General features: G+C 40.0%; 1 protein-coding gene across 1 annotated transcript in view; it reads right to left on the reverse strand.

Moving 5' to 3' along the window:
• cblb (Cbl proto-oncogene B, E3 ubiquitin protein ligase) overlaps positions 1 to 20,469 on the reverse strand; it is a 92,747-nt gene extending 72,278 nt beyond the window's left edge. The window contains 3 exon segments of the mRNA XM_039776863.1: positions 17,509 to 17,759; positions 18,295 to 18,472; positions 20,211 to 20,469. Coding sequence (XP_039632797.1) covers positions 17,509 to 17,759; positions 18,295 to 18,462 — 419 coding nt within the window. The 5' untranslated portion in view covers positions 18,463 to 18,472; positions 20,211 to 20,469.
• Between the last annotated feature and the right edge of the window lie 4,432 nt (positions 20,470 to 24,901).

A 24,901-nucleotide genomic window follows, 5' to 3' on the forward strand; every position in this document is an offset into this window, starting at 1 on the left:
TATATGATGATGTACCCAAGTGGCGTGCCTCATTTCATAGGTTGTATCCCCCCTAGCCCTTACCGCTTCGAGGGACAAGGGCTAGGGGGAGACAAAGGGGAAGAGGTAAGATGAGAATATTACGCCTTAGTTCTAGATCTGCAATTTACTTTGTCAGCTCTAGACCTCGGCTAGATGGTAAAAATATTTAGAATAAACCCTGTGTAGCTGAGTTTGCAAGCTACACATGCAATGTAGCTAAACGTGTAGTGCAACAACCATACAAAGACTATTTTACACAAAACTAGGTGGGACACTTTCAAACGGTATATCAATCACTATCTAACGTTGGCTAGCTATAGGGTTGCCACCTTCCATGCAGACTAGCTTGTATATGATGATCAAGCAGTTACTCTTCAGGTGCTTTGAGGCTAGCAAGGGCAAAGGTAGAAACTAGCTCACTAAATAAGGAGTGAAACCATCTAAATCAACATTCATTTGGCATTTGATTTAAAAATGGTACAAACCAGGTGAGTTTGCAAGTTTACCTAGCATGATGGCTAATTAGCGATTAGCTTTTCTAGCAATTAGCATGCTAATTAATATAATACACATTCATGAATATGAGTGCTATTCTTTGTTCATGTCAATCTGACAAACGCATCAGTAATGGCAAACTAGCTTACATTTAGGGTTAGCCTATTTAATGTTTAATCTTCAGTGATGCTGAGCTTGCTCAGCCAGTGTAATGATTCAGTTCGACTCCCAAGACAAGACGGTGCTCACCCGACTGGCCAATAGGAACGTGGCCCCGCCCATGACATTTTCACAGCGAGAGCAAAATCCTGACACGAGAGCAAGAAATTGCATCGAGAGCAAAGACTTAGGTTTTCACACTGATAGCAAAAAATATATTTGAGAGTTTAAAAAAGTATTTTGAGAGAGATTTTCTTTTCTCAGAAATAATTTAAAAAATTTCAAATTTATATTTTTTTATGTTGTATGAGAAAATACTTTCTCTCAAAACTTTTTTTAGTCTCAAATATTATTATTTTTTGCTGTTGGTATGAAAACTTTTTCTCTCAAATATTTTTTTTTCTCTCATAAAATGCTTTTTTGCTATCAGTGTGATAACTTTTGCTCTCAAACTTTTTTTTTCCTCTCAGATCATTTATTTTCTCGCATGTAATAAAGAAACAAATCTAGCTCCATATAGGACAAGATGCCACACAGTTGTATATATCCCAGCTGCGGTTTAAAAGCAATAGATGTTGTGCTCTGTGCGCGATAGCGCAGTAGCAGCCGAGAGGAGTAGCCATCAGGCAAGTGTTATTTAAATATACTTCTGGTGTAGTTACAGACTTTCTAATGCCTCGTTTTTAAGTACAGAAACTATTTGTACTACTGTAAAAGTTTGGTATCATTCCGGGCATTATTGGTGGGGTAATTTACGAGATACAAACGTGGATCCATTAGCGCCTTCACTAAGCTAACCAGCTGATAACGCTAACCCGACCAACGTTACAACATCCCAATGGATAGGTTTGGCCTGGGCGACAATTTTATCTTCTTATTATATTCATATCCGATGGCCTAGTTCAAACTAACGACACATTGTCACCCCTCTTCTCACTCCGGAGAGGTACCAGGCAGGGCTGCCCTCTGAACAATCTCAACATTACTATTACGGACCAACAATGGGACCTTACTCCGGCTATTGTTCATTCTTCCTCCATATGTGCTCGTCATGGCCTAATCCAATGCAAGGTCCTTCATAAAGTTCACTACACAAATGCAAAATTTTCTAAAATATACTCCACTGTCCGGGACGTCTGTAATAGGTGTAACCAGTCTCCTGCCAACTACACTCATATGTTCTGGTCTTGCCCTAAATTAACAACTTTTTGGATGAGCATTTTTGACACCATGAGCAGAGCCTATGATCACATTATTCCCCTAAACCCTTTATCAGCCATTTTTGGCATTTCCCATGATGCTGACCTCCCTGTTGCACTGCGGCGGGCCCTGGCGTTTACATCTCTGCAATCTTTGCTATCTCTGTAATGCCACACTGAATTAACACCAAAGAAGAAGTCTCCATCCACGCCACACACACACACACACACACACACACGCTGGAAAGTTCACTGCTCAGCTATAGCTAAGTCAATAATACACAATACTGACCAAAATTTGTTTTAATCCAGTAATGTTAGTCGAACAGCTCCACTGTAGTCAGTGTATGCTGTACCAGTATGCACACTTATAACGCTGTGAAAATTTGAGCGAGTGTATAAATAGTTGAGCGCGCACAGACTGCAGAGGTTGAGAGCGAGAGAAACATGACCGGAGCGCAGCAGCGTCTACCAGAGCGCAGAGATAGAGGTTTTTGAGGCACATGAGTAAACTGCGTGACAGGGTTATTACTGCACGTTAATATGGATAACAGCAAACATGCAAATACATTTATTGAGCATGGAATAGGTTTTTGTTTGCTCAAACGAAATTATTTTTTGCAAACTGATTAAGGGGGGCTATAGAGCCATCATGCCACGCCAAAGCCAAAATGTGATATCAAATCGAAGTATTAACTTTTTTCAAATGTGGCTGCAAAATTATGAGAGTTTTCATGCATCCTAAAGTCCTCAAACACGTGTTCATTAAATGAAAATGAACGCACGAAATCCAAGATGGCTGACTTCCTGTCTGTTCCTCAAGTAGAACAATGATCACGCTTATTTTCGTGAAGTTCAGAGAAATCTTTTTTGAACCATGGCGTGCGTTAGGGGGCACTACAGAGCTTGCTGGCCACGCCCAAGTCAAATCACTACAGAGCTTTGCAATTTTGACCAGGTCTGACATTCAAATTTGTGTGAGTTTTCGAGCATCCTAAAGGCCTCAAAAATGTGACACAGCAGAAAAATTATTATCTGACTGTTGGGCAACTTCATGCTCAGGACCTAAAAATGGGAAAAGAAGGGCACTCAGTCAGCGGAGTCGCTGATTTAATTATTTCTTGGGAATGTTATTAGCATCAATTATTCAGGCAAATAATTTGTCACAGAATTCCATCCTTTAAGGCAGAGAGAAAGAGAGAAAAGAGGGAAAATTTGCTCCCAAAAGCAATTCATTTGAAACAAGACTCCGTCGAAACCCAGTAAATGGCTGGACCGTTTATGGTCACTGTGCTAAATTGTGGTGCACGGATATTCACTGGGGTCTAGAATATGTGTTTGATGAAAATGAACATCATGCTGTATTGAAGAAGACTTGAAAATAGCAATTGATATCATAAACTCATTATGAAAATGTTTACTGAGATAAATCAAGGGAGAAGTATACTCATTTTCCCAAAGACTTCCATAGAAACGGACTTCTTTTTGGAGCCAGTGGAGTCACCCCCTGCTGGAAATTGGATAGAATGCAGGCTTAAGGAACTTCCGCATTGGCTTTGCTTTTCATGTCTGGACGCTTTGTCCATTATTTGTACAGCCTATGATTTTAACTGTGGTAGGAAACCAGACCTAACCACTCAGAGAATGTACCAACTCTACACATAAAAGGTCACACAGCTGGTCATATTCAAATCATTGTATCAAATGATCTGCGAACATTCATTAGTCTAACTTGCGTGGGTGTGAGGTGATTATGGTTGTATTTGTAATCCTTCGTTTACAGCAGTTTAAGTAAAGGTCGTGAGCGAGTTTAGGAAATATGTCGTATTAAGTACATCAAGTCATGAAGGAAATACTCCTCCGTGTCCATTACACACAATGAGTGTCAGCAGATTGAGAGAAAACCTTAGTCAGAGTGCAGTGAGTAAGCCCAGCAATGACCACACACACACACACACACACACACACACACACACACACACACACACACACACACACACACACACACACACACACACACACACACCTCCCCCGTGCTCTGAGCCTCTTGGTTCCTGACTGAAGCGCTCTGGCTTCCTCCTCTGGTGCTCCACATCCTCCCCAGATGGTTCTACTCTCTGGAAGCTTACTCATCTCAGCAAAGCTCAGGCCTTTAAAGCCTTCCATGGGAACGTGAGACATCAGCACAACTGTTCATCAACAGGTGTGCAACTCCAGAGACTACCCTACATGCAAATGATGAGAATAAATGTTCACAAACATGGTAGCAAGTTCTGTTGCTGGCTGTTGCGCACCTTTCTCCAGCCACTCCAGGCGCTGTATAGAAGTATGTACAATGGAGTAACTCGATCTCTAATCAAAACTCTTTAAATATTATTATCAACATGAGGAAAGCCTGGATTAAGTGACTTCAGAGGTTTTAACAGATGGCACCACAGCAGGTAGGAAACAAGTTAAAATAAAGAACTACAGAGCATCTTGCAATAGGATCACACCAGCCGCGACGCCAAATCGGGCCAGGGGTGGAAAGTGGGGTTGCCCCTTACCTACTATACCCTCATACTTCTGGCGCCCTTGATTGGATCACACCCATCTTTGAAAACTTCATTTTGATCTCAACTACACACCTGCAATGTTTCGTCATTGTTTTTTGCACAGTTTATTGCGGTAAAAGACAGACACACACAGACTCAATGTAAAAAAAACAATACCAGCATCACAGCTGGTAAATACAGTAAGCGATACTAACCCACCATAAGAGAACAACTCTTCATACCCTGGGAACACTGCAGGGTCTGTGCCTGAAGCAAAATGCAACTAGTTGACAGCCATGCAGATTCTAGAGCTACAATATAAGACCTCAGAACTAAGTTTACAGTCTAATATTCACATCACATCTTTTTCATTTAATATAAAAAATAACTCTTCACTCATCAACATCTTTTCCTCCTTAATCTTGAGAGGCTTGCCAGACTTTTATTTATCTCAAAAATGGTGATTGTTTCTAAAGTTTTCTAATGAATAATTCTGAATGATGACTTTGATGAAGTATTACCACAACCTCTAATCGGGAAGATTTAAAAGCAAGCCTCCATATTTCCCTTACATAATTATTAAAATACTTCCCCTGATAAACTGGCAATTAGACTAAGCACTGAGCTACACTGTACCTTGGTACATACAGAGTCAGCAAATCACAAATGAGTTATTTGCTACTAGAAAAAATTATATTTAATCCACTCATGTGGCTCATTTCTCTAAAGAAAATAATTCAGCAAGTGATGGATTCATCTAGAAAGACCTTTTCTGCATTCATTCTTAAAGCCCTAATACTGATGTTAGATTCACCATCACTAGTGTTGGTCACATCAAAAAGTTGAAAATACAGAGCAGGTTCCTCAACATGTCAATGCAATATGAGTCAGGAGTTATTCAATCAGATGGGGCAGGCGGGTAGATGGATGGAGGAGGGAGGGAGGTCAGATTGTCTTTTATCTGCAACACTCTGCTTCCTGGCAAAAGAAGGACACTTTTAATCCAGCTGATTTAGAGACAATCACTTTAGGAAGCTGCTAAAGCCATGCTTGTCAGACCGGCTATAAAACGCTCTGCTGTGCAAATCACTTCAGATGTGCCCTGTGGCTGTATCGCATGAAGGGCATTAAAGAGTTTGCTATACTCTATGAGCACTTCAGTGGCAGCACTGTAATTATGTAATTATTCTACTTAAAGCTTATTGATTGACTTTAAAAGTCTGCTTTCATGGAATCATCCTAAAAAAAAAAAAAAAAAAAGTTGACCTAACCTTCAGTAAAGAAAGGGAGATTTCTAAAAGGCGAGGCAGATATCTTGTATGAGCAACTTTATGTTTTATAGCTCAGCCTCAGCAACTGACATGCAGGGAATTGATCCTTTGCAGCAGTAGAGTAATGAAAGCCACAGCTCTCGTGTTTGTCAATGTCATTTTATGCTGTGGTTGCAGGTCTCTGGCCTGAGAAGTTTTCATCTCAAAAAAGATATCAGCTATTTTAAAAACGAACTACCACCGTGCATTGTTGATTATAATGTATTTCATCTAAGGAAAGGAAGTGACTCATCTTCTACACTGATCCCTCCTTACTAATGCAGAGAGTACGAGTTCAGTCATTGCCAATGTGTTATGGTGTTATCTAGTTGTCCTAGAAAAGATCTAATTAAAAGGATCTTTTAAAAAAATGTCAAGGAAAACAATTTGCCTAACCTGCAGACTCACATTAGGGGCTCTTGGATATTTTGATTAAAACAGCTACAAAAGCATTGTTTTTCAGGCTTAAGAAACAATTATAACTTCAGACAATTAATAAAAGTGCAAACAGATCTGTGCAATATGTAACTTTGTACAAGAACGGTTGAAGTTTTCTTCCATCAGTGTCCCTGGAGACAGATGTGATACGAGATGTAAGATAATAATAATGAAATCTAATGTGTAGGAAACTATATTTACGCACAAGTACAAACCTGTACAATGGTCATTTCACACTGCGCTGATGTCTGAAATGTCTTGGCCAAGGTCTATTAAAAAAATCCCAAACTGTGTTTAATGTGGGCTTTGGTTGCCTAGAGAATGAACTAGGTAGCAGACAGAGAAACAATTCACTGTGATTACAGTCATTGTTTCATTGCCAGTATTACTTGATTGTACTCGGAGGGGTACAATGAGTTCTTCCCCCTTTTCCACAATGTCCCAAGGTGTACGATGTTAGCTGTCTACGATGTGGATGTAGGCTGTTCTATCCCAGATGAACGACCTCCATATAGGCTACCACCCTTTAAGCTGAAGATCCAGAGGGTGGAGTTAGCTTATGTGCTGCGTATTGGAGCAGTAGGAGTGTTGGGTATGTGTGGTTTCTACCGGAGATTTGTTCCTGACTTTGCTGTTGTTGCTGGCTCAGCAACAACAGCAAAGTCTTGAATGATCTTAAGAGAGAGGTGAATTACGGATTCCATTTTGGGAACCGCCCTGAGAATCCACCTATGTGAGTTTCCGGTTTACTGTTGCAGACTTCTGTAGTGTTTAATTACTAAGAGGAAAATTAGATTTTTATAGTTCTGATATTGTTGCAGGTTTTATCTAATTTAAAATACAAGAAAAGTGAAAATAAAAAAAATAAAAATGGTGTAGTTGTCACTTATTTTCTGTTTTTTTATTATATGGGGGGAGAGATGTTATGATATTAACCTGGGTCTTTCAGGAAGTGGGTAGGGTCAGACTGACATGACATGAGGGGGGAGTGGTTGTGTTCTGATATAACCTCGAGTCACAGGTGTGTGCGAAAATTGCAGTTTTGGAGAAGGTTGCTTCTAGCTGGAGGTGAGTCGAAAAGACCAGGCCTCAAGCAAACGGCTGTAGAACAGATGTCGCTAAACAAAGAACACTACGGAAGACGAAGGACCGAAAGAATTTCTTGTTTCGAACATTACAAAATTTTGTATATACACATTTTTTTTATCTGAACTGCTACAACAAAGGAGGAGCATTGCTGGCCCGGCAAGTACGCCGACAGAACAGAGTCAATTAAGCAGCGGCTAACCTTTAGTGGCAGTGCTCTTTGGGGTTTTAACAAGCCCAGTTAGTTTAGCACATTCATAACAATAGTAATTTACTTAAAAAATACTGTTCATTAATCCCTATGTTCTCAAAACAGCACTCCTGGAGCTGTTCAGGGTCCAGTTCCACTTCCACAGGGATGAAGCTTGCAGACAACTGAGTTTGACAATGAGACCTCTGGTTGAAGGATGGTCTTCTTGTTCCTGACACCCTGCTGCCTCCGAAATGAGCCACACCACAGAAGTGGTATGCCTGTATGCGTGTGTCAAAGCAGTGAAGGAGACAAGAAGCTGCTAAAAACTTCTCACTCAGTCTACTTTTAGCAGACAATGCTCATGGCGTCCAACACCTGCTCACAAAGTAACAGCTCACCCTAATGTAATAAAAGAAAATGCAATAAAGTCAATAACACCAGTCAAAACTGAAATCAAATCCTGAAATGTTTTTTGCCAGTAATGCAATAATGTGTCCAAGTAATGTAACATCGACTGGATATTGTACTGTTTGTAACGTTTTTAATAAAAATTAAGTGTCAGTATTCAGTAATGTTTTAGGTAATGGTTTTAGTTTTCATTAAAGAAAGAGGAATAGGCACAGTAACAATGCTGGAAGTATTTCTTTCTTAACATATGCTTTAACAACTGCACTTCTCTAACTGCTTATAAAGAATTCAGTCCATCTATCAGGACGGCTGACACATCCTGCATGACTCTTAACTAATCTATTGCAAGTATGAAAGATGCTATGTTGAAAGCGGGGGGATTAGACATATACTTGTACTACTTGTAATGCATGTTTAAACCTGCCTAAAATGTGAGAGGTTGAGGGTAGGGTTGTGTTTCCTGGGGAGATGAAGTGAGTTGCCATTTAAATCTTGACATAGTATGTAACTACCAAGATAAACTGATAAATACAATGCACAGAATAACTTATCAAGTGATTTAACTTTGAGATTCAATCCGACAAACATTAAATTAAGCAATGTATAGTGTTTACTGAAAACACTGTTAACACACAGTTAGATCAAAAAATCTGCTGGGTGACTATTTGAGAGCTCAACCTGAGAGGAAATTTATAAACAGGATGTAAAGTGCATGGGGATTTTCCCTCTGCTCTGCACATGGCAACCAGAGAGAGCTCCTGAGAATCACTGGAGCCTTTCATACCCGTAACTCAAGCTCTTCTCTTGCACACACTGTTTAATGAACGATAGGAATAAGAAACATTGGAAATTTATTAAAGTATAAAAGTCAAAGTAGACTTGCGAATGGCAACCATTTTTTATGCAAGCTACCTTTGAGTGCAAGCTGAGAAACTTCAGTGGACATGGAAAAAAGGCTCTTTATATGCCATTGCCTACATTTTAAATGGATGTCTGCCAATAGGCCTAAAACATCACATATATGATTACTGTGACAGACTGGGACTCCAGGTTAATAAGATTCTGTCTAGCAAGATATGAAATCAATTGTGATTCTGAGAGAATTCACAGATCCAGTTTCTCATTTTTAATCTTCCCCTTAACATGTAAAGGAATCTACATGTATGTATGTGTGCTCAAATATGGCTTCTGGAAAGAAAGTGAAGGATAAAATATGCCAAATCTCTGGGCTCTCTGTTTTCTTCATTTTCAATCATGTCGCCGTCCATGTGCTAACGTTACCGCCATCAAGTCGCAATGATTTGCCGGGAATGAAAGCCGCAGAATCTGTCGAGTCGTCTTATCCAATTAGATTGAATGGGTATTGATGACGCGAAAAATAATAACGGTAACTCCACTGAAATTATTTGAAACTAAAGTAACGAGCCAATTTTGTAAAATGTAAGGAGTAAAAGTAAAAAGTCGGCACAAAAATAAATAGTAAAGAAAAATATCTGAAAAATCTACTTGAGTACAGTAACAAAGTATTTGTACTTCGTTACTTCCTATCTCTGGTTACCAGGAGGTCATACAGTCGCAATTAATATTTTGCTCAGACAGAAAATCATTCATTAATATAGCACATTTCACCTGTGTAAAGCGTCTGTGAGTTTCAGGGGGACAAGGGAAAAGAGAATAGTAGGCCAACACAAACACGGAGTAAAAGGAATAAAGCGTCCGCACTGAGATTCCCTTTTAGCTTTTATTTCCTTTTTTTCTGTGATGTTCCTACCCAAGAATCAGCCATAACTTACTCGGATAACTTCTAAAATTAAATTTGAATACAAATAGGCCTATATAAGGAAATCTACTGCTACATTTTACACTAACAAAGGCTTTACCGGTGTTACACCGAAATCTGTGACCCATCAGAATGTGTTACTGTACCTGCCGTAAAAAGTGACTTTGCGGGAAAAATCGGACCCAGGCAAAGGCATTACTAAACAATATATAAAAAGTTATTTTCACTGTTAGTTCGTTTCCTGTTACATGCCATTTATGATCATCAGATGACAAATTACACAGTTTCAGAAACATTAAAAAGTTACATATAGTCACTTTAAGTAGAGCAATCTTTTTATTCTGGTCTTTTAAGTCTTTTTATTCTGGTATCTTTTTATTCTGGTGTAACAAGAACATTCTGGACTTCCAATGGAAAATGTAAAAAATAACAAGTAACAGGTATCACTAAAAAATTGACATGTTCCCATTCTTGAACCTATTACTTGTCCTGAAGAATCCATAGTATAAAGTGCTCGCCCAAATTGTTTCTGTGGCCAAATGGAAAAGGATTGATGCCTCCGCTTGTGGGTGCTCCACAGAGGCATATGACGAAGCCAGGCATATACCAGGCGACCAATAACGTTCCAGATGGATTTTGAATTAAACCAAAACCCGTTTTCTAAACAGGTATACAGTGCCTTGCGAAAGTATTCGGCCCCCTTGAACGTTTCGACCTTTTGCCACATTTCAGGCCTCAAACATAAAGATATAAAACTGTAATTTTTTGTGAAGAATCAACAACAAGTGGGTCCCAATTATGAAGTGGAACGAAATTCATTGGCTATTTCAAACTTTTTTAACAAATAAAAAACTGAAAAAGTGGGCGTGCAAAATTATTCAGCCCCTTTACTTTCAGTGCAGCAAACTCTCTCCAGAAGTTCAGTGAGGATCTCTGAATGATCCAATGTTGACCTAAATGACTAATGATGATAAATAGAATCCAGCTGTGTGTAATCAAGTCTCCGTATAAATGCACCTGCTCTGTGATAGTCTCAGAGGTCCGTGTAAAGCGCAGAGAGCATCATGAAGAACAAGGAACACACCAGGCAGGTCCGAGATACTGTTGTGGAGAAGTTTAAAGCCGGATTTGGATACAAAAAGATTTCCCAAGCTTTAAACATCCCAAGGAGCACTGTGCAAGCGATAATATTGAAATGGAAGGAGTATCAGACCACTACAAATCTACGAAGACCCGGCCGTCCCTCTAAACTTTCAGCTCATACAAGGAGAAGACTGATCAGAGATGCAGCCAAGAGGCCCATGATCACTCTGGATGAACTGCAGAGATCTACAGCTGAGGTGGGAGACTCTGTACATAGGACAACAATCAGTCGTATACTGCACAAATCTGGCCTTTATGGAAGAGTGGCAAGAAGAAAGCCATTTCTTAAAGATATCCATAAAAAGTGTCGTTTAAAGTTTGCCAAAAGCCACCTGGGAGACACACCAAACATGTGGAAGAAGGTGCTGTGGTCAGATGAAACCAAAATCGAACTGTTTGGCAACAATGCAAAACGTTATGTTTGGCGTAAAAGCAACACAGCTCATCACCCTGAACACACCATCCCCACTGTCAAACATGGTGGTGGCAGCATCATGGTTTGGGCCTGCTTTTCTTCAGCAGGGACAGGGAAGATGGTTAAAATTGATGGGAAGATGGATGGAGCCAAATACAGGACCATTCTGGAAGAAAACCTGATGGAGTCTGCAAAAGACCTGAGACTGGGACGGAGATTTGTCTTCCAACAAGACAATGATCCAAAACATAAAGCAAAATCTACAATGGAATGGTTCACAAATAAACATATCCAGGTGTTAGAATGGCCAAGTCAAAGTCCAGACCTGAATCCAATCTAGAATCTGTGGAAAGAACTGAAAACTGCTGTTCACAAACGCTCTCCATCCAACCTCACTGAGCTCGAGCTGTTTTACAAGGAGGAATGGGCAAAAATGTCAGTCTCCGATGTGCAAAACTGATAGAGACATACTCCAAGCGACTTACAGCTAATATCGCAGCAAAGGTGGCGCTACAAAGTATTAACTTAAGGGGGCTGAATAATTTTGCACGCCCAATATTTCAGTTTTTTATTTGTTTAAAAGGTTTGAAATATCCAATAAATTTCGTTCCACTTCATGATTGTGTCCCACTTGTTGTTGATTCTTCACAAAAAAATACAGTTTTATATCTTTATGTTTGAGGCCTGAAATGTGGCAAAAGGTCGAAAAGTTCAAGGGGGCCGAATACTTTCGCAAGGCACTGTACTTTATCAATGGTTTGGTTTTAAAGGAGGAAGACATATTTCGCCAAACACAGAGGTTGTGTGATAATATTAGTCCCGTGCGAATCAGCATCTTGGGTCATATTGGCTGGTTGGCAATAATATATGAAAGTTTTGACAGAGTAAAATAAAGACTTAACTTATCCCTTGCGAATGGCTGCACAAAACATAGAAATGGGGGGGATCATTTCTAAATTACATGAGGTCCCGAAGGCAAATAGGCTTTATCCTTACTGCTGCTCCTGTTAATAATAAGTGATCATAAGGTCACTGTTAAGGAGAAAGTCACGCAAGTTCAAAGCAAATTTTATTGTGATAATCCCAAATAAATGGTTGGGAGGAAAAGTGATTTTATATTTTGTTTGACTTAATAATGACAAACTTCCTGTTAGCAACTTGACTATCCCAGTACTACAGTAATGTGACATGTTTTAGTATAATGCATCATAAAATAAAGCACACAGTGCAGTAGCATAGGCTTCTATACACAGATAACCAAAAACCACTGCACCATTTATTTTCTGCTGAACATGCCTCTGCTTTCTATTCTCCCTCCAACTCTCCTCTCTTTCACTTCTCCATCTTTACCTCCCACTCCCTCTTGAATCTGAGTCAGTCAGGCTCATGTCTAACACATCACAATCACAGTGGGATGACGGTTACAGGCCACCAATGCTGTGTTTGACACGTTGCAGCTTACAAATTAGACCGTGGAGAGGACACCTCTGCTGTAACCCTGGTGAAATAGGCAAACCTCTCACTTACCCTACAGTCACACTAGCTACAAGAGACAGAGACAAAGCGACAGGCTACCATTCATTTTCAATGGGAGTGGCCGTTTGCCAGCGACAAGCGACGAGCTTGCCGCTGCCACGAGGAAGGCGGGGCCAAAATAGACAAGAAGTCTATTTTATGCAAATGCTGAGCGATGTGACAAAGCGACTGCCAATCGGAGTGAAGGCAGCGAGACGTTGATCAGTGGCTCTAGTCGAAGAAAATAATTCAAGATGGCGGAAAACGCTTGAGGACATCGTATTTCTGTATATATCTGATATGTTTGCCATTTTATCGCATATATTTTGTTACATTCATCGAGAAATAAATACTTTTCAATCCAAAAACATCGTTCTTGTGACTTAACAATTCCTGTGAAGTAACTTTTAAGATGTGTTTGAAGGTAGCGCCAGAGAATTTCTGTTTACTGTTGTCAAGCAACCAGGAGTAGGCTAGGCACGCCCAGGAGCGCCCACAAGCGAGTGCATGTCGCTCTCTTTTGTAGCTAATGTGACTGTAGGGTTAGGATCACTATCATCACCTCTCTCACATCACACTCTGCTGTCAACCAATAATGAGGTATTGATATATATATATATATATATATATATATATATATCGTAACGATGACATGGCTGAGATCAAACAACATTGTACATTGTCATGTCTTGAGTACAACAATATTATAATTATTTTTTAATCATATACTGCTTATGAAAACTACTTTTTAGCACCACATAGTTTTAGTTCTGAAATATAAATGTGACCAGGGCTTGACATTAACTTTTTTTACTCACCAGCCACACATTTTTTTCAGTAGCCACAATTATGTGGGAAATAACATTTTATTTTATTAAAGTTGACTATGGTGTGCTACGATTTACTTGAAGAAACAGATTTACAACTCTTTAAATGTAAATTACCTCCCGAATCAAGACTACATAAAAAATATAGGCGTAACAAATATTAAGCTCTGATAAGGCAGTGTAAAGCTCCTTTTGTATGAAAACATGCAACTGTTTAAGACACAGACATAAAAAGAGTCCTTTTGCATACGTAATGCAGGCATGTAGAATATTACAGTTTTTGCCGATTGCTTACACACTGAAAGTGAATGCTCAGACAAATCATCAAAACCTTAACTTTTGTAACCATTCCGTATAAGTACAAAGTACAAACACATTTTCTGCTTTGCGCTTTGTTTGCAATTCTACAACACACTTTTAAAAACACGACACACTGTTTCTTACATTAGACACTTTATTGAAGAATGAAAACTCTAGCAATTATTGGGAAAACACTTCTATTCACAATGCAAAACACTGTCTGAAATTGGGGAAATATCACCTGGTGTGCCACCATTTGTCTGCAAGAGGTTCTCCATCACCATGCCACTCTAGGTACCTACTTGACCCCTTACTCACCACTTCTCAATCCTTTACAAAACTATTTTTTGTTTACCATTTTTTTTATAACAATGTTTTTATACATTTTTCATTGCAATTACAATTTTCAGTGCAATCCCCCCCCCCCACCGTTTGCACTGCAATTTCACTGCAAATATATTTATTTATTGTATTGATTACTGTACTGTAATTCTACTTTGCTTTGTCTTTTTTGTTGTAAAAACCTGCAATGAAAAGATTTACTAGATTTTTTTTCTGAAGCCTTTCTATGTTTGTGTTCATTGAAATGTAAGTAGATGTTCTGTACTGGAACAATCTTTCAGAGAAGCCTGTATGAGAACATAGGTATACAAAGTACTAAAGAGAGCAGTGTTTTGTATAAAGTACATCAGTGTGTTGTTGCTGCTTTGAAAGAGTAATTCAAGTGGTGCATGGGTTTACCATTTTGTTGCAAAAATGCCATTTTGAAAAAGGATTGTTAGGTTTAAACTGCAGTTTCATCTTGAAATAGATTTGAGATATTTATCTCCAAGTGTTGTGTCTTATTTGGCAGAGCCACATTCCGCAACAAGCGTGTAGGCAATCGGCAATGAATTGAAGGTGGTTTTGAGCACGCACTTGCGTGTCAGTCAAGAGGAGTGCCCCCGGTGACGATAAGTGGAGCGCACAGAGCAAAAGGATTTTTTTCAGTCTGTTGTCGTGCTGCGCGCACCTTCTACTTCTTTTACAAACCTCTTATCAAAATGTTTTTCTGTCACAGACGCAACTGTTGCTGAACCCACCATGCAGGGTACACGCTGAACAGACCTCTGGGGGATGTTTACGGAATCTTGCGGTTCAGGAGAAGCAGAGTGCGCACCGCGGCTTGCTGGTGGTGTGTGGGATCATATGACAGCCGGGGCGGACCGGGCCACCATGCTTCGGCTGTGCGCTGCGCAGAGATGGGGACTCGAGTCGCACTTAAGTTGCACAAACAGCTGACTTCAGACTTGACTTGTGACTCGACCCAAAAGACTTCAGACTTGACTCGGACTCAAGCTTCGAGACTCGTCAACAACCTGTTTTCATGCAATTATTGCTTTTTAAATCTAAATTTATTCATGTATTTCTATTTTCTTTTTTTGGCGCATATACGTTGGGGAAACGTATGATGAGCTGCATGTCCCCTGCCCTTTGCCATAATGTGCAACGTAACGCATGCGCTATGCCTTATGTGCGCATGCTCACATGCAAAATGAATGCATTGACGCTGGCGACACCAAGTCCTCCTGGAGTTGTGCCTTTTGTCATTAGTTTTGTTTTCAATAACTTCGTAAACAGTGGCAGTAAGCAAACAGCTACATGCAAGGTGTATGGCACCAAGATAAATGATGCCGGATCAACGTCAAACTTCATCAGGCATCTCAAAATGCACCCAGATAGGTCAGTCACTTGCTAATGTGAAAGAGACGTTAAATTTAGCATATATTGTCACAGGTAACAAGCTAATCATCGCTGGGAACAGGCAAATTGTATCTGTATAGTTAGTAGTTGCTGAGGCTCAGACATCCATGGCGCACAGGAGGCGGGACGCACGGATCCATCTCCCCAGGAACAAACGCTGTGTCGCGGGGGCAAATTCATGTGATGCGTTGATCCTGTGGATGATTTGTAGGCTATTAAGTGAACAAGGTGTACCCGGTCCACCAAACACTGGGCTGTCTTGACTGTCTTAATTATGCACATATTTCTGTTACTGTAGTCCTGTTTACTATTTCATTATTTCATCCATGCGTGGCGCAGCGGATCCGTGCGCACTGTCACCTGCTGTGGGGACGCTGGCCTCACTAATTTGTCCTCGCATTACATCAGTGGTTTCAAACTGCTTATTGTGTGTAATTTGGACTGACACTGAGATGCATGTTGTTCTGTAACTGGTGTGGTGATGCCACTATTCTCTTGATTTCCACTTCAACATTAGACATTTTTTTGAGTGAAGGAGACGTTACATTTAGCATATATCATCACAGGTAACAAGCTAACCATCGCAAATTGTATATTATAGTTGTATCCATATGATTTCACCAGGTCCGAGGACTAGAGGGATGTGTTAAGTAGACCCCATAAAGTTCTCCTACAACTGATTTTGATACTGTACTGTATGGATGGTAGCTACAGGATTCTTTGAATTCATAACATTTAACAATACAGTGTTAGTGACAGATCAGATGGCCTAGACTTGAGACTTGACTTGGACTTGCCCCTCAAAGACTGAGACTCAACTTGGACTTCCAAAAAATGACTTGTGAACATCTCTGGCGCTGCGCAGTACATTACAGCTGTGCTTCTGTGTCAGGCAGTGGTACAGTCCTCCAGCGACCTGTGTTACAATAACATAGTTATATAGGCCTATATGCCACCCCCCAAAGTGGCAAGTAAGAGTGACTGCGTTACCCGGCACTGCCAAATTTTACCCCGCATTTGGCAGGTAGGCGGGTGTTAATGTCAAGCCCTGAATGTGACCGATATGAATAAATTGTGTATTTAACTGATGCTGTGGGAGGATGATTCAAATAATCAGTAATATGATGTACATCTGAAGTGCAAAGCTGAGCTATAAATCCATGTTCCATCAGTTATGTATCAAAATAAAAATGCTGATGAAAACCCTAGTCGGTCTAGAGATGACAGTCAGAAAGTTCTGTCATGTCTTGCCACTGTGACCACGGTTGTCAGTGAGTAAGAAAATGAGCGCAGTAATGCCTCAACTCACATCCTGTCTGTTACATTATTCTAAAAGGGCAGTGGCCGCTGAATAGAGAGCTTTCTGCAGCATCTACTGCATGCTTAACCCACAGAATACTGCACACAGCCTTGGGAATAGGGGACCTGAAGAGAGTGTACCCTCAAAACAAGAACATTTGTAATGCCTAAATCATCAACACAACTGTAATATATTTCAGATTGTCTGTTTAACTCCCCTTTACCCAGCCATCACAGGATCATCTCTCCACTACACTCTGCTACTACTTTCAGCTGGCTCTTCGGATTGCTGCCCTCACTACAAAGGGGCCCTGGCTAGCGCTCTACAAAGTCACAACTGTTGGCTTTCCTGGCCCCACAATGATGGAACCAACTCCCCAATGACATCACATCCGCACAACACTCTAAACCTCTTCCACCACAGGCTGAAAACTCGTGTTTAGACTGTGCCTTGGTACATAAAATAAAATAAAATCTTCAACATCAGCTACGTAAATAAATGTAATCCATAAACCTGTAAGCTTTGAGGTGGTTTTCCCTCTGTACACCATGAGCTTGGTCACCCTCCATTGTCATCACAAAAGCCTCTATGAAATAAAAAATAATCAAGATAAAAATATTTTCTTATCAAAAGTTCTCTTACCTGTCCTGTGACTGCTCCTCATACATCCTTTCCTTTCCCTCTTTGAAGAGCCGGATGGCCCGTTTGGATTTCCTCATAAGGCTATCAATGTAGATTTTAAAGTACTCATTCTCACTGAGCTGTGTGAGTCTCTGGTTCTCTTCATATTTGCCTAGTGTAAGCCGCAGGTGCTGGTAGGCATCAGGTAAGATATCCAGGATGTATGGTGGACTGTTTTTCAGCTGGAGCCTAGGATTTTGGCAAAGGCGGACCTGTGGCAAAGAAATCTATTAATGACTACTTGCTCCAACATTTATTTGTGTTTACCACATGACAAAAAGTGAGTTCTGAACTCTGTTTAATCTGCTCAAAGGCAAAGTCTTAAGATGTCACTCAGGTCAATAATGTAAAGAGTATTATGCAAATTCCCTAAATTATCTTTATTGATTATTAAAGACACACATCTGAGTATTAACTTTGTTCAGCCAACACACTAACAATGTAACAATGCACGCTTATTTAGAATCAGGTTGAATTTGGTGTAAAGAATCAGTGATATACTGTTCTTGGATACATCATCAATGAGTTATCATAGATTTTGACAAATATGTACCAGCCATGTGTAACATTAGAAGGTATAAAACATATACTTTAATTAACTGAATATGCAATCAAAATGAAAAAAAATGATCAAAGAACACATGTGCACCCCTTTAGCATTAGCTCCACCTCTCCATGTGCATCTACAACAAAGTGCCGCCTACCATCTGGCAGACAGGTCTGATGGGTTTATCACTTCAAACTTACAACTTTATCCATGAGTTTCCAGGTTTTCTCCACAGTCCGCCGGTCGGCAGCCGCTTGTTTCACTGGCCCCACTGCATCCTGGATGGCATCAAAAATGCCTAAAATCCGACCCTTACTTCGGTTCGGTCCTCGTCCTCCAGGGTTTCGGCCACTGAGAGCAGTTGCCATTTTCTATAGACTGAACCAAAGAAAGTCATTATTGCAGACAGTAAAATTTGCCTTTTTTTTAGTTACATAATCAGTCACAGTTGTCCTATTGTTTGGTTCATATCCATAGATAGATAAATTTTAGTTTTTCTGCTCTTCTGGCTGATTTTTATTGTCAATTGTTTCTCTAACAGAATTCCTCAACTGGATCAAATTCTGATAGTTTCGCGGGGTTGTGATGCTGGAAAAACATCCACTAATTTACAGACGTCTCTTTCCTTGTGTAGGTCTATGGGAAAAAGTATTCTTATGCCCCATTACATCGCGTGACGAAAGTTGCAATTTCACTGTTCGGCCGCCATGTCAAATTGGCTTCAGAGCCCAGCACACTTCACGGGGGCCTAAATCAAATAGATAGTGTACACCCAAAGGCTGGTGATATTAACTCTGGGTACATCAGCAAGGATATATGAAATGACTTTACCGTTTGTCACTGACAGTTGCCTACCACTTCCACCTGCCTCTAAAAGGTGTCGGTGGAACACAAGCAGCATGCCACTCTGACGACCACTGTAGTGAGTGGCATAAGCTGCCAGAGGATCGGCTTATGCTGCTGTACCACAGTGCCATCAGCCACTTTTCCATCCTGCCGCTACTGCTTATTGTTTTATCACATATACATAATATGTCCATTTGGTTTACAGTTTGTTGTGTATTTTGTTATTATTTCATTGTATTGTCTAGAAAATTATGGTTATTATTTTATCTTGTCTTGTACCTAAGTTGACAACCGAGGCCTACGGGATATGTGGTGATGACTAGAGGGGGTGAAGGGGGGTTCACGAAGGGAGGGGATGTGTTCATGTTGTAAATTGTGTGTTTCGTCTTTAGTTTAAAAACATAATAATAAAAACTGTTAATCAGAAAACATTGTGAGATAGGGCATATGCCTAGGTCTGCAGTCTCTAAGTGCTCTAGTTAGCCTTAGTACTGTTCAACAGAAACCTGAAAGGTCTCTTTGTCTTTGACTGATGCCTAACAGGCATGTTTGTGAAAGAAGTTCAAGGACCACCAAAGGTCTTTGAAGGTTCAGAGGGTCTACAATTCAATGCAGAATAGTTCAGTGTTATTTTACTTACTATAGGTTATTATCATGAGAGAATGTGCTACTGACTATTTCCATCAGACGAAAGCCTATACACAATCAGAATTTGTTTTAAATGCTTACTGTAAATAGCCTCCTGGGTGGGCTTCATTGTCGTATGTCTGGTTTGGTCTTTGACATGACAGTTTACCCCCTTCTTTATGCATGCTGTTGTCTTCCCTCAGAAGTGTTATTGTCCACTGATGATCATGTGATTTTCACACATAATATTTCGTTATATTTAACTGCAAAATGAAACTCCAACCTGATCACATGTAACACACTGCAGTAGTTTTTAATTGTGTGGTCAGATTAAGGATTAGGCTACTTTACACGGGTTATCACTGGTTGTGCTGTGATCAACTCCTACTGTATATGGAGTTGGTGTGCTAGTATTGTTTGTGATGACAACTTGCGTTGATCTGGTGTTACTTAGGGTTTTGCTGTTGTTAAGGTACCATCCAATTTTGTTTTCCGTTGGTTGAATTTAAGGCGACTCTGACTGAGCTGCCTGAGCAACTCACACACGCCCGTAAAGCCCAGAACAAGAGATCCCTTTACAGTCATTGTAGCTTTTAGGAACTCGCATAAATCGATCATTAGCGGGGGAAAAGTACTAACTTACCAAACCACCAGGGAACGTCTGCTGGGATCCCTGCTGAACTCGGTCCACATGCAGCGAACACAAATTAAGGAGTGTCCAAGTGTCCAGAGGGAAAGAATGGCAGGAAAAGTATCCAGCGTGTTTAATCCCGTTACTTCACTTAAAATCCTCCATATTGTATAGACGTCTTATAAAAGCTGTTCCCCAGCTGCTGTCTGAGGAGTTGGATAAACGCCGACCGATGTATGTACAGTAGGCAATGTTTTGTACAGCCACATCAGCGTAAAGTTCTAAAAAATGACATATTTAGTTGCGCATTTCAAAATAAAGCCTCCATATGCGAACATAATCATTTACATTCAATTAGCAATTTGCCGATATGTACTCATCTTTTCTTGAATTTTTTTGTTCAAGTGTTTTGTGTCAACCATGTTATTCTAATGACCTTGTCCATGTTAGACTACTTGTCCTTTTCACCCAACAATGGTAGGCTAAATGTTCATCCTTTAATCTGAAGGAAGGCTGTTTACTTCCTGTAGTGTCTGCCTGTGTTCTGTTCTGGCTGGCTTGATGCAGCTGTTCCAGCGGTAGGAGGGCCAATGGGAGTATGAAGCAATATTTTCCAGGAACCGAAAAACGCAATGACAGAAGCACCCAGCATTGGTGCTCTGAAAGGCTGTCACTAATGTCAGGTTTGACTCAGAGAGAACAGCGACTTCCGTTTCAAATTGTCAACATAAAATGCTTTTTGATGACCCAGGGTACAAAGTTGACAGCTGACGGCCTAATAACATTGTAGGGTCACTGAACGACTGAATGTTCAGCTTTTTAATTTTTTTAAAATACATTTCTGTTCATTTGTTTTTGTTTCGTTCTATGTTGTGATGACAGCAGAGCACATTTGGATACATGTGTGTTTCTGCAATTACTGGCATTTTTAAGTCCCCGCAGGTAAATTTGGGATTTATGATAAAATATATATTATAGGAGGCTTAAAAAATATAATCAAAGTGCTATGACACATCTTCTTGACATAAAAATAATTACAATATAATGTGATTTAATAAAATTCATGAAGCTGTTGAGATACATAAAACGAGTTGTTTTAATTACAATAAGACATTATTTCAAATGAAATAGTTTCATATGAATATTACTTAACACAAAATCCTTACTTTGTTTAATGATCATTTAAATTACTGTTTTTTTTAATCTAAATGTTCCTGTCCCACACTTCTGAGTCCTTACATCCATAGTAAAGATATTTTCAAATCTAGTATTAGATACAGTATACTGTATGGATAAAGCACAACAAACGGAAGAAAGAAAGGAAAAACTGTATTTCTTGAAGGTTAATTTGTATGATGGTTATTATTTACATATAACATTTACTGCACTTGTATGCACATTTACTGTTTACATTCACAAAATTAAAACAATTACACATTTGTTTCAAGTTATTTACTTAATTACAGAGAAGCAGTCGTTGGAAACGTAAATCTTAGATCTCAGGCTCTTTTTAAAATGTTCATTAAATATTTAAAAAAGAAACCCTGCAAGTAAAAAAAAAAGAGAGAGAAAATCTAATAAAATAAAATACATTATTATTATTAAAATATAACTTATGAAGTATACATATAAAATAAAATGTGTGATAGACAGGTGTACAGTAGTTGCAAGTGAATAAACTGAACGTAAACAGGAATGTAGATATTTATGAGAGGTAACAACAGGCCTATATACATAGATGTAAAGAGATTGTAGGTATGTGAAGGTGAAAAGGCAGTAAAATATTTTCAAAGCAAGGAGATCAGAGCTCAAGAGTTTTTATGGCCTGTTGGATGAAGCTGTCCCAGAGCCTGGTGGTGTGGGACTGTCTGCTGGAGTGCAGCAGGCCAGCCCGGTCTCATGGAAGTTCGTGTAAATGTGACGTTATTTGAATCTATTGATACGTGTTCACGGAGACGTTTTGTCGTTTTTTACGTGGTGGACAACACGAAAATGTGAAGTAGCCTAATGTATTTCAATGGGAAGCATATTTTGTGGCCACAGCACGAAATTGTAGGGAGTAATATAAAAAGCCGAAAATCCGCGTAGGGAGGTTGGTCGGGGTGGTGGATGAGTCAAACAACACAGGACTCTCACCCGGGCGAGTGGGGATCGTGTCCCGTTTGCGGCGCTTTGTTTCCCGGGGATGGCGTCCCTGCGTGTGGCGTTTTGTCCCGCGTGTTACTGTGGCGCGTCTCCCGGCGTTTAAGGCGCCCTTTCTCCGGCGTTTAAGGCGCCCTTTCCCCGTAAGTTTTTTCCTAAACCCAACCTCCGCCATCCCGTTATTGTGGGGCGTCCCCAGCGGGCGCCTCCCGGCTTATGGAGCGACCTTTTCGGCCGCCTCCCGGCGTCCTTTCCCCGAGAAAATAATGTGACATTTACACGTAAAAAATAACGTGACAGTTACACGTAAAAAACGAGAAAAACGTCTCCCTGAACACATATCAATAGATTAAGAATAACGTGGACATTTACACGAACTGCCGTGAGACCGGGTTGAGCAGGCACAACAGTTTGTTGCGGGTTGATTGGGGTCTTTAACAATCCTGTTAACCTTCTTCCTGCACTGCTAGATGTAGAGGTCCTCCATGGATGGTAGTTCTGTCCTAGTGATGTGCTGAACAGTTTTTTTTACCACCCTCTGTAGTGCCGTCATTTTAGGGTGGTGCAACTGCCATGCATGCATTGCATTATGCTTTTATTTTGGAGGCAAATTGAAAAACCTCCGGTGTTGCTCATGCTTAATGCTACTGTCTTGATACAACCACAATGGAGATGGACAGGAGAAGAGCCAATCCCAAATAAATCCACACAACTCCTCTCACTCTGAACAACAGGGGCAGAGCCAGACATTGTAAACATTCGGGGGGGGAAGCTCCATTTACAACAGCTTATGTGCACTATTTTTCAAGCCATTTGATAATAGAATGCCTAAAATCGGTTGCAAAGTCATTCCTCATTTGGGAAAAACACGATCGTTGCAGAGGAAAAGAATCAACCTGTAAAGCCGACATCCTATTTTGTATATAACTGTTCTCCAACTGTCTTCATCATTCTGAAACCAGAAAACAACAAATGTTAAGGATGACTCATTTTCACTCCTGCCACCTACAAAGAGGCAAAAATTGTCAGATTTTTCTATTGTTAAGTTACAAAACATAGGTAGGGTAGGTATTTGGCGTAAACAGTATTACTAATCTTGAAACCTATTTTTAGTAGAGTTCACCGAATGAATGGAGATATTTCCTCTGTAACAGAACGTTTGCTCCATTGATTTGCCGGTCTAGTCAGAGAGACTGAGGGGAAATGACACAAAGTTATTTTAAAAACCTAAAAGATTCAGGGGTTTTGAGAAAACATTCAGGGTTGGAGCCCCAGAAGTCTGTATTTTAGCCTGAAGGTTCCTTTTTTTTGTCTCATAATTAATGGTCTCCAGGACTTCTTGGGCTTTGATCGGCCAACAGAGCTTTTATACCAGATCTTTTCTGCTTTTGTCAGATAAGGTAGGGAGACAGTACTCCAGATTCTGGTGTTTCTGAAACACTCTGCAATTACACCTCCATAATGCTAGTTGGTGGTGGGATCTATGCCACTGTGTTGAGTTTCTTCATGTCCTTCATGTGTGTTCTTCCTGTTAACAATGGCGACTGAAACTGAGCTGATCCTTGTTGGAGTTGGAGCTAATTAATGTCAAACATAGGGTGACCAGATTTCCAGGAGCTAAAACCGGGACACTTTGCACGTGACCGTAGTGCTTGTGCACGCACACGCTTTTTAATGTGAATATGTGCCAGCCCAGGTCAGACATATACACAGACAGTAACTTCATTATTTTGATCGTAGGCTCCTCATCTAATAATAACAGTGTTTTTTCCTGTAAAATTAACAAAATTGCAGCAACAGCCTTTTTCAGTTTAGTGTGAGATTTATGTTGAGATTTTTTCTAAAAAAAGATTCTTTGAAGTGTTATTTATTCCAATAACACCAAAATAATTAAAATGATTTATTGAAAATGTCTATGCACATATTTCTACCTTTTTCTGAATCAATGTATACTGCAACCTGCAAATATCTGTAGCCTAGGCATCAGTTACTCCTCCCTCCTGTTTGATGTCTTTTGGTGAGGAAGTAACCTCCTTAAATGTGCATATGACAATTATTCACCTCAATGATACATTAATTCATTTTAATTTATAATAGACCCCTGGACATAATATTTGAGATGTTTGAGCAAGATTTCTGCTCATGTCCAAAAATTGGTGCATATTCAAAATACAGTATATCTGTGTTCTCTGTGATTTGGAGAAGACGATGAGTCGTGACATTTTGAGAAAAATAAAGTTAGGTTAGTAGGCTATTACAAGAATAAAGTCAGTATATTTCAAAACTAATCTATACCTGCACCATAGTCTGCTGTGCATTACGTGATAGTTCTGCTGATACGGTAGATCTCAGACCTTCTGACAGATACAGAGCCCCGTTTGGGTCTCTGGTCTCTAAATGAGACAAATAGTTTAGCTAGAGAAGTAACTGAACGCTGCTCTACATCGGAGGTGGAAAACGGAAACTACAGAAATACACGGGCACAAACGCAACACATCTACCGCAGCATGTCCACAGCTGTGAGCGCATCCATAAACCTGAAGCTGCTCTGCATTTTACAG

The sequence above is a fragment of the Perca fluviatilis genome, chromosome 16 (genome assembly GCF_010015445.1).
Source record: "Perca fluviatilis chromosome 16, GENO_Pfluv_1.0, whole genome shotgun sequence".
Taxonomy (NCBI): domain Eukaryota; kingdom Metazoa; phylum Chordata; class Actinopteri; order Perciformes; family Percidae; genus Perca; species Perca fluviatilis.